The 11,121-nt window shown below is 47.5% G+C and overlaps 1 protein-coding gene across 1 annotated transcript; it reads right to left on the bottom strand.

Annotated features, from left to right (window-relative positions):
* Positions 1-7,326: 7,326 nt before the first annotated feature.
* On the bottom strand, positions 7,327-10,873 carry LOC100286202 (cyclin dependent kinase inhibitor). The gene is made up of 3 exons (NM_001196798.2): positions 10,081-10,873; positions 7,845-8,060; positions 7,327-7,761 (listed from the first exon to the last, which is right to left on the bottom strand). Exons 1-3 carry the CDS (start codon positions 10,434-10,436, stop codon positions 7,692-7,694), a joined length of 642 nt encoding a protein of 213 aa, NP_001183727.1. The 5' UTR covers positions 10,437-10,873; the 3' UTR covers positions 7,327-7,691.
* Between the last annotated feature and the right edge of the window lie 248 nt (positions 10,874-11,121).

The following is an 11,121-nucleotide window of genomic DNA, read 5'->3' as shown; positions in this document are numbered from 1 at the left end:
TGGTGCTGGTGCCTGGCTGGCCGGCTGCCGGTGCAGGTTTATACTAGCCCACTAGTAACTGGCGGCGAGCCCTCGGGTTCAGGCCGGGCACGCGAGGGGCGAAACGTGACTCATGCGCACGCCGCGCCACTGCTTGTGACCTCCTTCGCCAGTCAGCTGCCGCGTCTGGCTGGCTCCATGCACGCACCGATCCATCAGCAGGCTCATGCACCACCAACACGTACTGTACTGTCGTATGCCATATATTTAGCACGAATAAGGTTCCAAAACAAGGCAAGCGTGACCATCCAGAAAAAAAAACCGATATACAAGACCGGTATTGGGTTTTTAAGGACTAATTTTATTCCATTTCCTCTCTAAATTACTAAGTATAGAAACTAAATTAGAGATTTAGTTCCTATATTTTGCAATGTAGAACTAAAATGAGATAAAAATATATGGACTAAATTAGTCCCTATAAATCAAATACTACCTATCCACCAGATAGAAGCAAGAAACGGGATGTGGCAGGATGGCTCCTTGTTGTTGTTGCAATATCTAGAGGAACCGGAGCTGATGAAATTACATATGCTCCTAATTCATATTCTGATAAGAGAAGGGGGGAAAACAAATGCTACCAGTTTTTTTTTTTTACGATGCCTATAAAACGGGATGGCTGCTGCTGTGCGTGCATTGAAGCAGTGATTAAACATTACAGCTAGCTAGGCAGTATAATACCAGTAATTCAATTGAAACATTTGGCATACGAATGTAGCCAGTGTTCAAGTAGCACATGGTGTAGGCGGTGGTCGTCCACTGCATTTTGATGTACCAACAACTCGATGTCTTCCTGTAAATATTCTCGTCTTTTGTAAATATTGCAAAGTGCAATGGACCCGTATGAGTTCTTCAAATCCTCCATTTTTGGAGCATATATGACCTTGTTTTTTTTTCTATCTATATATTACCTCCGTTTTTATTTATTTGTCGTCACATAGTTCAGACGTCGAATAAAAACAAACAAGCAAACAAAGGGAGTATTTTAGGATTTAAGAACGTTTTCAGTGATAGATGGGATGCCTACCGATACTTATATTACCGTGATTCGCAAAAAAAACGAAAAATCAATTTAAACAGAAAAGAGAGCGAAAACTTCCATTTATAGAGTGTTTGGTTCGAGGAATCAAACCATCCAAATTGAAGTGGTGCATCATGGGTTCATTCCTCAAATTTGGTGGAATGACTTTATTCCTCGTATTAGTACTAACTAACTAACTATAAGGAATGAGTTGATGATGGATCAACTCATTCTATTCCACAAACCAAACGAAAATAGTGAGGAGTGAGAAGATGATAGACTAGCTCATTTCTCAAACCAAACACCCCATTAAATTTCTTAGCTATGAACTCCATGGAACGATCCACTGCTCATGTAAACTGTACCTTCTTCTGTATTGGCAACTTATAATTGCACTATTTCTTCTGAATTTGGATACAGCTAAACATTGCACTGGGCAATAGTAGCAGTAATAAAAAAATGAATACAAATCGTGCGATACAGATACGTGTGTTGGACCAAAGTCAACTTTCACTAGTATTTTTTTGACATGGTATTAATAGTATTTGTTTTAGTTCTTGGTGTTTATGTTTATATTTAAAAATATGATGATGATTCTAGACATATGTATAAAACACATACATCAAATATTATATACACCCATTAATTACCTAAATTGAAATTTAATTTGGAAGAGACGGAGTAAGGTTTAACAAAATTTCGAAATACTAGACTTAGGACAACCCTTATGACGTCACCCACATTTGTGACGACAAAGACCAATAGGGTTAGCAGTATATATATAAGAGAAGACCACATGGCCATACATCATGCCCGACTATTTTATTAAACAAAATTTATATTTACAAATAAATAAATAGATAAAATTACAAATCAATAGTACATCTTAGGGAATGTTTGGGACGGCTTCATGTTCCAGCTTCGGCGTAGAGTTGTGGTTTATAATATAATTTTAATATCTTTTTTAAATAATCTAAATAATAAATAAAATGACTTAACTAAATGTATTCTAAAGGATCACAACTCTAGATCTACATTTTTTTGGAGCATCCAAAGACATGCTTCACCAACTACATCAAATTTGCTAGAGCTAGAGAACTCCCAAACATAGCCTTACACGCTCCATTTCACAGATACAATCGTTTTAGCTAAGAGCATGTATAATCTTGTCGGTGTTTCGAATCTCTGACAAGTAAATTTATTGTGCGCGTTCCGGGCTACGGATGGTGTGCATGGTGGGCACAAGATTTATATTTGTTCGGGCAGAACGTCCCTACATCCAGTCATCGGAGACTTGCAATACCGACACCATTGATGATCAAAGCTCGTAATAGGGGATACAAGCGACCGAGAGAGAGAGGAGAGACTGCCAAGTCCCTTATCATGGTGGAGGTGGAGCTAAAGGTTACATAGTGGAGTCCTATGGCTTGGCGGCGGGGCTTCAGCCTCTAGATCCTCATCGGTGCGTCTTCCTCCTGTTCGTCGGGCCATCGTCTTCGCGGCTGGGGTCTGTCTGTTGATTGTGCGTGCGTACGTTCGTCTGGGTAGGATTGGAAAAAGCTCGAGGCTCACGAGCTGGTTCGGACTCGCTTAGGCCCGGCTCAGAGAGGCTCGCGAGCCTGAACGAGTTTGAGTCAAACCGAGTCGAGCCTGAGCGAGCCCGAGCCAGTTGGCGAGCCTGCTAGATCATGTTGTGCTATGTTGTGACACTATTACAGTACTATGTTTATGTTTATTTTCTTATTTTTTATAGATCTAGTATTAGATATAGTTTAAAATATGTTCCTGAATTTTTGGTACATATTTTTTATTTTATATATAAAATATACAGTTTATGCTCTAAATTAGATTTATTGTAGCTGTTCAAAAGTCCGAACCGAGCCTGATTTCCGGAGCCTCGCTCTCTTAGGTGACCGAGCCTGATTTCAGAATTATTGTTTGATAGCCCAACTGACTGCTCGTTGGGGATCGGGCCCACGCCGTCTCCCGCGGCCAAATCGGTGGACCACGTGGCGCCTAACTTTGACCGCGCAGCTTGGGCCAGAACCGAGTGTCGCGGTCGGGCCCGAAATGTATGGGCTGAAGCTGTGGGCGGACTGGGCCGGATGATCTGCTTTGCTGCCTTGTGCGATGGAAAGAGCTGCACTGCTGCAGTTTGACTAGTTCGGATCTCAAGAGACTCCTATGTGCTTCTTTTTTTTTGGTAACCAACTCCTATGCGTTTGATTGCATTTGAAATCATTGCTACTTTCTCACGGAGACTAGACAGCAAGCGCATGAGAATTCGTCAGGGTTTTTTTTTTCATTTTTTTCAGGCGTCTAGGATATAGCATCCCCCTTTCCGTCTGTAGCATAGCTTCCAAAGAACAAATCAAGACATCTTTTATTTAAATAAAACAAGAAAAAAAAGATGATTGAAACGCCCAGTTGATCCAAGTTAGAAATTCGGACATTGAAAGAAGGGCCAGAAAGAACGTACACAAAAAACATGAATAAATGAATAGATAAAAACTCTATCTCTATCTATATATCTCTTCTATTCTATAATAAAAAAGAAAGTGATAAAAGCTATATCTCTATCTATATCTCTATATATAGGTTTGGCATATATTTTATTTAATTAAATCAAATAAAATATAGACCGATATTAAATGCTTTGTGCAATGTAATAATGAGGTATTTTGACTGTTTGTTGACTCGGTTTAAAAAGACAGACTATATATGTTGACATATTGAGAATATGAGACGGGCCAAGGATGCTCCACACGTGTGTGTCATTGCCCCGGAGGTGAGTCGTGGCATAGCGTGGCGAGGCTAGCTAATGAAGGTTACGGTGACTACTCCCATAACTCCAACCATTACCTCCTACGGGTGTCCCTTACGTGAAAAGACGACCAAAGAACATATTCACCGTTCGTTTATTTGTATTGATGGTGGTCGGCGACTTCACGTAGGTAGTATCAACTCGTGTGAGTAGAGTCACTAGTGGCTTGAGCACAAGTCATATTCTTATCTTTGAATTCGTTAAATTCAACTTGGTTCCTGTTTTGATCGATGTGATTTTCAGGTATGTGTCATTTGCTGTTGCGAATAGTAATGTTGGGCTTCAGTTCTGGCGCTTCCCGGGCACGCAAAAACCTACATGGTGATATGAACACAGGCACGCAACTGCACTGAACTTCATTCGTTGCGAGAGCGTGAATGCACCGGGAACTTCACTGCGAATGCGACGCTCACTTTCCCTACGAGCCGAGCCTGAGACGAGGCCAACTGATCAGGAGCACCACTATATGTTACAATCCATAACTCCTACAAGCATACGATCGAGTATACGTAGCACGTACGGTAGCAGTACATGAGTACCTTGCTGTTGCTGCGACCTGCGACACAGACACAGGGTGAAGCGACGAGACGGGATGAAGGCGACTCGATCCGTGCAATGCACAGACGCAACAGCAGATGCAGACATGCAGTGGTCGTCCTCGTCTCGCTTTCCCTCTCTCGCACGGCAGAAATCAACCTCGATCGAGGTGTTTAATGACACGTCCCGGATGCGTTGGACCAGCCTCGTTGGAGCCAGGCTCCGGAGAAACGAGAATTGCACCATCTCAGTTTCCAAACTCGTTGAAGTATGTCACGCCGGCCTTCTATCTCCCAAACCAGAAAGCAGAAAGAATGGTGAGAGGATGTTGGCGATATATATGCATCTAACTCATTAGGGATACAGGTGGGTATATCAGTGTCCACAAACATTTTTTGCTTTATTGAAGGTTCTACAATAATCGAGAAAATTTCGGCTTGTTTGAAGGCTCACTTGCGTCCCTACCACTCATGGCCATGACCAGTTGGCCCATCCTACTTACTTGCTGACCATTCGTAAGGCAAAGGATGTGCGAGCGGTCTTACTTGCTAGGGAACAGATAATGGAAGCCGCACTGCTGACCGTCGAAATAGGGAGAGTGGCAGGTGCAAGCGCTAGTGGAGCATGGAGATGACAGGGGCATGACTACGTGCGATGAAGGGTTTACCGGAGTTGCTTGATCTCAAGCTAGTCTCTATGCGAGACGCTGAAAGCACCATGTACGTATTTGGTAAGTGAGATAGCTAGTGGACTAATATAAGTTGTTGTGCTATTATATGTTTCTGTTGCAATGTATGGTCATCTAGTAAACTTTATAAAAAAAAGCCATGTATTTAAAGTAGAAACGAGAATAGCTCATATAGGGGTTCCGACTAGTTGGAAGTAGTATGGGCACTGGTTCCAACTAAGTTCCCTGGTTGTAATGGGTGTGCTTTTAGTTCTGGTGCCAACTAGGAGGTTGCAATCGAGTAAAACAGGTCTTGGTGCTGCTACTGATGGTCTTGGCACCAGTTCCAACTTCCAAGTGAGTTTTGGGACGATTCAGCTTCGACTCCTCCGGTGCGTTTGAAAGCGAGAAACTATTTCTCTCTTAAAATGAACATGAACTCAGGACCAGTGAAGTTGTTGTCTTCAGTTTCATTTAGAAGGCAGAGCTGTTCCGAACCATGTCAAACATAACATTGGAACGAGCGCATTTCCTGTACAGGGTTACACTGTATGAGCGCATATACGAAGTACCAGAGTACGCCAGACGCATTTTAGCCTCTCTCTGTCTATATATATACGTAGAGAGAGAGAGAGAAGATCAGAAGAGTTCCCGTGTCTGTGACATGGTCCAGTCCAACTTGGGTTCTATGATGACCAGTCTGATGAATCTGCAGCCTCTGCGGCACTGGTACAAGCAACTTTGATTGCAATGTGGTGGCTTTCAAACTTTTCGCGCCAAGCAAAACACGCTGCCTTTCATTCGGGGTGGGAAAGAAGAACGAACTCGTGCAAGTACAGATTGCTACTGAACTCAGAGGCCCAAAGGCAGAGAGAAAGGGGCCGGGGAAAAAAAAAAGCATGGAGTGTGCCCTGCCCTGCCCTGCCCTACCATCGCGCCGTGCCAGTCCAACAGCTTTGCGCACAATGCAACACAATCGCAGTCGCAGCGATGGCTTTCAGAACAGAAGCACAGCCTAATCCTCTCGCGTACGGTAACCATTCGAGCATCACCGCATGGAGGCCCATGATGAAGAGAGTGCCTGCTACTGTTGCTGCTTCCGCTGCTGATCGTCATCACGGTAATCATTAGCCCCACCGCGGTTCACTTGGCGCGCCAAACGGGAGGGGGGGGGGGGGGGGGGGGGGGGGGGGGGGGGGGGGCTGCTCCAGCTGTGAGCTGTCTCATCGTCTGCCTGCACACGACGACTGCAAACCTGCACCGCGTGTGCTGCTGCTGCTGCTACAGTTGCTAGCTTGGAGCCAGACGCACAGCACACCGTTTTGAAGAGGCCACTGTTCCGGATAACCGTCACAGAACACTGGAACAGGGATCGTGCCTGCCGCATCCAAAAGCCCTTGCATCTTTCAGGATCCAAATGTCTCCAACTGCTGCAGTCCACTGGCCAAGGCTAGGACTGTCTAGGAGATAGGAGCACTCCTACTAATAATAACTAGTTGCCTTTTTACCGCGCTGGTAATCTACTGTCGACTCGCATCAGAGCGGCGTCTTGCGCCTGCGCATCAGCTATGCATGCATGCTCTGCCAGCTTAACAAGCCAGCCGTAGGAGATGGATGCGTGCGGCGGGCGGCTGCTTGCGCCTTGGATCCTTTTGACATTATTAACGTGTTTGGAAACTTGCGGCAGCTTTTGACCAATTTGCAAGCCCGCTGCAGGAAGGAAGAGAAAGAAAAAAAAAGGTTGCAAGGACAGGGTTGCCCATAACCAGCAGCAATTTCAGGCAGCAATGCTGGAAGCCATCTTTGGTTTGAAGAGAGAGAGAAAAACGAACAGGAAAGCGGCAAAGATGAAGTGAAAAAAGAAACATCTTTCCCTGAAATGAGCAAGATTTTCTCACCGACCTGTTACTTGATTGACTGTTTTGACCGGAAAGAAGGAACTTTACCAGTTAGCAGTTAGCACCTCGGTGAAAATTTGAAAGGAACAGGCAGTTGCCTCCTGCAATCCTGCAACATTCCCAAAAAAACACACAAAATTCGTCACGGCTGACGCGGCGGTCGCTCCTAGTGAAACCATCATGTCACCATCCAGCGGCCACTCTCATCTCAGGGAAAACGACGCACCGCATGCTCTCTATCCCTATCCGTGGGCCACGCCAAATCCTCAGTCAAGGGCATGAAAAGCTTCTCGTGCACACAAATGGCGGCTGAATGAAAACACCACCAGGCGTCCAGGCCATTGCCATGCAAATTTTAACTCTAATTCCATTCAATCAATTTCGAGAGCTACGAACAGATGAGAAGACTGCGCTAGGCCTACGCTACATGAGATTGGTTCGGTTACAGCAGCTTGAGCAGTTAACAGGTTACAGTGAGGTTGTGTGACCAGGGGTGAACCACGCCTGTTGGTTACACAAGATCATTCATCCGGCTACAAAGCTAACTACTCTAATTTTTACAACAGACAACAAAGCTAATGCGATCGAGATCCACAGTTGGTTGCGCCTCCTCCACGGTCCACGGCGGCGGCGGCGGAGCTAGTCACATTGTGGTGTGGTAGACACATATCAATCAGATCAATGGTGCTCTTGTGCTGGGTGGGGAATCTAGCAGTCTAGCCTCGCCCATTCGTACCGGCCAGGGAGAGGACAGTCGTTCACGGGACAGAAGTTGTACCTGACCAAGAACAGTGTTGCAGTTCAATGCCAGCCCACGGAAGGATTATTAAAACAGCAGAATGGTGAACAAGGGAAGCTTACTTCTCCCTGAAGCTATGCTGCTCCTGTTGCTCGGCCGCCGAGAAGAACTCCTCCATCTCGAGCGAGCTCGGTATGAACCGGCAGCTCGGGGTTTCCTCCGTTCTGCGGCGGGAAGTCGTCGAGTTGCTGCTGGTTTTGCTTTTAGTTGTGGATCCTGGGGTGCTTATCATCTCTGGGTTCCTAATCAGGCTGCACGGTGTTGTCTCTCTGGTACTCCTGCAACCAAAAAGAAAGCATGCATGAGGAAAAAGAACAAAGAAGGAAGGGGGGAAAAAACAATGCCTCAACTTCATAAACTTTAAATTCAAATCAAGTGGGTCAGCCAAGAAGCAGACAACAACGAAGGCCAAACAAGTACTGTTCACCGTGAATCATAGGTCCTGCAAAGTACTGTTCGATTTTGTACTAGAACACCACTGTGTGTACAAGCGCTAACAAAATTTGCTCCTGCACTGTGTCTCCTTCCCTAGTCCCCAAAGGTAAGGGCAGGGCTTCAAAACCCAGACTGTATTATATTAGCATGCCCGGTAATTGATACTACCTCATAGTACAATATTAGCATGCATTTGTCCCCTTCCCAGCATATGACCCCACAACCAGGTACTTGAGTTATTATATGCTGCCGCAAACACGTTTAATACAGGCAAAACAACAAGTGGGCCTAAACAGGAGGAAACTGAACTAAATAGGATCTTTCCATGGGCATATGCCAAAGATGGAGCCCATGCGATGCACACAAGAACATATGCTCGTAAAATAGTAGTGTCAGCACATCTCATGGCCCTGAGACATTTTTTCAATCAAACAACTATAGAAGCCCAAGCCAGGGCGCAAACCTCGCACAGCAAATACCAGAAAAAAGTCCTGTCTTTCGTCTCTCCCTTTGAAGCTGAAAGGGTTGCGCTAGACACATTTTTTTCGAAGAACTGTAGTGGCTGACGCACCAGGATAGGAATTAGGAATAAAGTTCCCTCCATTTCACGTTCGCGTTTCAAGAAAGGTGGTCCATCCGAATTCCGAACTCCACAAAGGTATTGATCCCAGGAAGCTAATAAACAAGGAGGCATTCAATGGTGCTGACTGCTCTGGCACGCGGCTAATGATGAGTTGGTTGCCATTGCCATGGGGGTTTTCTCTTTTTTTAGTTGCTTTCCAGACACACACACACACACAAGGGCAGTGGCAAGTGAACAGAACAGCCACGCACGAAACAGGATCTTGAGTGCGACAGATGTGGGTGCCTTTGGGGGCTGTGGGCGACTGAAATTTCTTGCGAAAAGGGGCCTTTGATTGGCAAAAGATTGGGAGGGTCACTGCCGAGCCCCACCACCACTAACCGAGAGAGGCAGGCAGCTAGACTAGACACCACAAGGGCGGATGCATGCAAGCGAACGAAACACTGCTCGTGTAGGGCAGGGGGGGATGGCGATTTGGCGAACAAGGGGAAAGGAGGCAACTTTCCGGCTATGGGTAACGACGAGGCAACGGCCACTAGAGGAGATTCCAATAAGAGGAGGATGTGCTTTTGATTGGATTGGGTGCGATAATACAAGGATTTGACAGGCAACTTGCTCAGGGTTACCTGTTTCTTTGAGATATAGAGAAAAGGTGCAGTTGTTAGGTGCTCTACTAGGTGTCTAAACTGCGGATTCTCTTAGGTTAAAGAGGATTACTTGTCCAGTCACTAGAACATGTGAAGTGAAACAGCTGGCATAGCTGCAATGAACAAGGCTTCGGAATAGCTACTACTAGGCGAGAACTTAGCTAAATACATACTTAGTTCAAGTGAAAAGTACAAGTGGGTTTTGGACGCATGAGAAACCGAGTATATGAACGCAAGAAACGAGCAACGGCACGGTTATTAGCGTCGTTCCTGTCCTGGGAACAAGTGAGGAGAAGTCTTGGAACAAGTTACCGCGTTGTTCAATTCCAGTTCCAGCCAGAGAGAGTGGACTTGTCGGCCGAAACGGTGTCCCAAGAACGCAAACAAAGGCATTTGACACACACTGGCTAGGATTACGGGGAAAGTATTGGTTTCGGCGCCAAATGTCGGCGCCAGTCAACTGCGAATTCGAAGCGCTGGAGAACCCGCGGCGGCGCTGAAGGAGAGCAATCGAAGAAGAGATAGAGTGAACAACCCTGAGTCCCATCCCAGAAGCGGCAACATAAACCCTACCCAATCTCTCTCGCAAAGGGAACAACTTGGACGAGAACAGAGGAGGCCGAAGAATCGCACCTTTCCATGGTGTCCAAGTCAAGCACGTTGTCCCCGAACGAGACCTCGACCTCGACCTCGTCCTGCATCAGCACGTGCTGCACCGCGGCGGCGGCGGCGGCCTTCCTCCCGGCGCCCCTCTTGGTCGCGGTCGCGGGCGGCGACGGATGCTCCTTGTGCGGCTTCTCGAGCCTCCGGCTCCTGAGCTCGAGGTACTCCGCGGCGGCGTCCTCCGCGTCGCCCTTGTCGAGCGGCCTCTGCGCGCGCTGCAGCGCGAGCGTGCGGGAGCGGGTGCGGACGCCGAGCAGCGCGCCGCCGGGTACCTCCATGACGGCGACCTCCCCGGACACCTTGCCCTTGCGCATGTACTTCCCCATGGCCTGGTCGTCTGGTCCCGTCCGTGCCCCCGACTCGCTGGAGAGGGGAGCGGAGGCGGTAGGTGGGTTTGGGTGGGGCGTGGTGCAGTCGCAAGGGGAATCCTGGGAATAATGGGGAAGGGAAGGCGAGGGCTCGCTAGCGCTGCAGGCTGAAAGAGGGAGAGACCGAGAGAGAGAGAGAGAGAGAGAGAGAAGGGGGGCAGGAGCAGAGCGAGAGCCGAGAGCGGGCGGGCTTGCCTTGTGGTGCCGTCAGCCGTGCGTTGGCTAGCGGAAAAAGGCGCGGGAGGGCGGGCGGTGTCCCGCGCGGGCGGGCGCTGCTATTTAGAGAAAGAGAACAGGAGAGGCGGCTGGCGGCCTGGGCCTGCTGGGAGAGAAGCAGGGGGTGGTGCCGTGCCCGTGCCGCGGACGGAGACGGCCGGCACTGGGGATGTCGTGCGTGATCTGATCACCAACGCTGGCGGGTTGTTGTTTGTGTCCTTGGGAAGGGGCGATGCTTTGCCCTTGTTTCTAGTTCCCTTCGTGTTCCTTTGCACTCACGTGCTGCCATCAACTCTAGAATACCCTTGTATTCTAGGGCGAGAAACTTGCAATGAGATGGTGAGACTTCCGAGTTGCTAATGGAAAATGGGTTAAACGTGTGTTTGGTTGCTTTTATATGGTTGTGTCGTGCATCCTAAGGCCTAGT

Source organism: Zea mays, chromosome 1 (genome assembly GCF_902167145.1).
Source record: "Zea mays cultivar B73 chromosome 1, Zm-B73-REFERENCE-NAM-5.0, whole genome shotgun sequence".
In the NCBI taxonomy this organism is placed as follows: domain Eukaryota; kingdom Viridiplantae; phylum Streptophyta; class Magnoliopsida; order Poales; family Poaceae; genus Zea; species Zea mays.
This window is presented reverse-complemented; position numbering and strand designations above follow the sequence as displayed.

Bases quoted from the DNA above. Each gene is read 5' to 3' on its own strand.
- LOC100286202 (NM_001196798.2), bottom strand. From the start codon at position 10,436: ATGGGGAAGTACATGCGCAAGGGCAAGGTGTCCGGGGAGGTCGCCGTC. The intron at 8,061-10,080 runs GTGCGATTCTTC...TTTTGGTTGCAG, and splicing joins GACTTGGACACCATGGAAAG to GAGTACCAGAGAGACAACAC. The intron at 7,762-7,844 runs GTAAGCTTCCCT...GTTCTTGGTCAG, and splicing joins CAGCATAGCTTCAGGGAGAA to GTACAACTTCTGTCCCGTGA.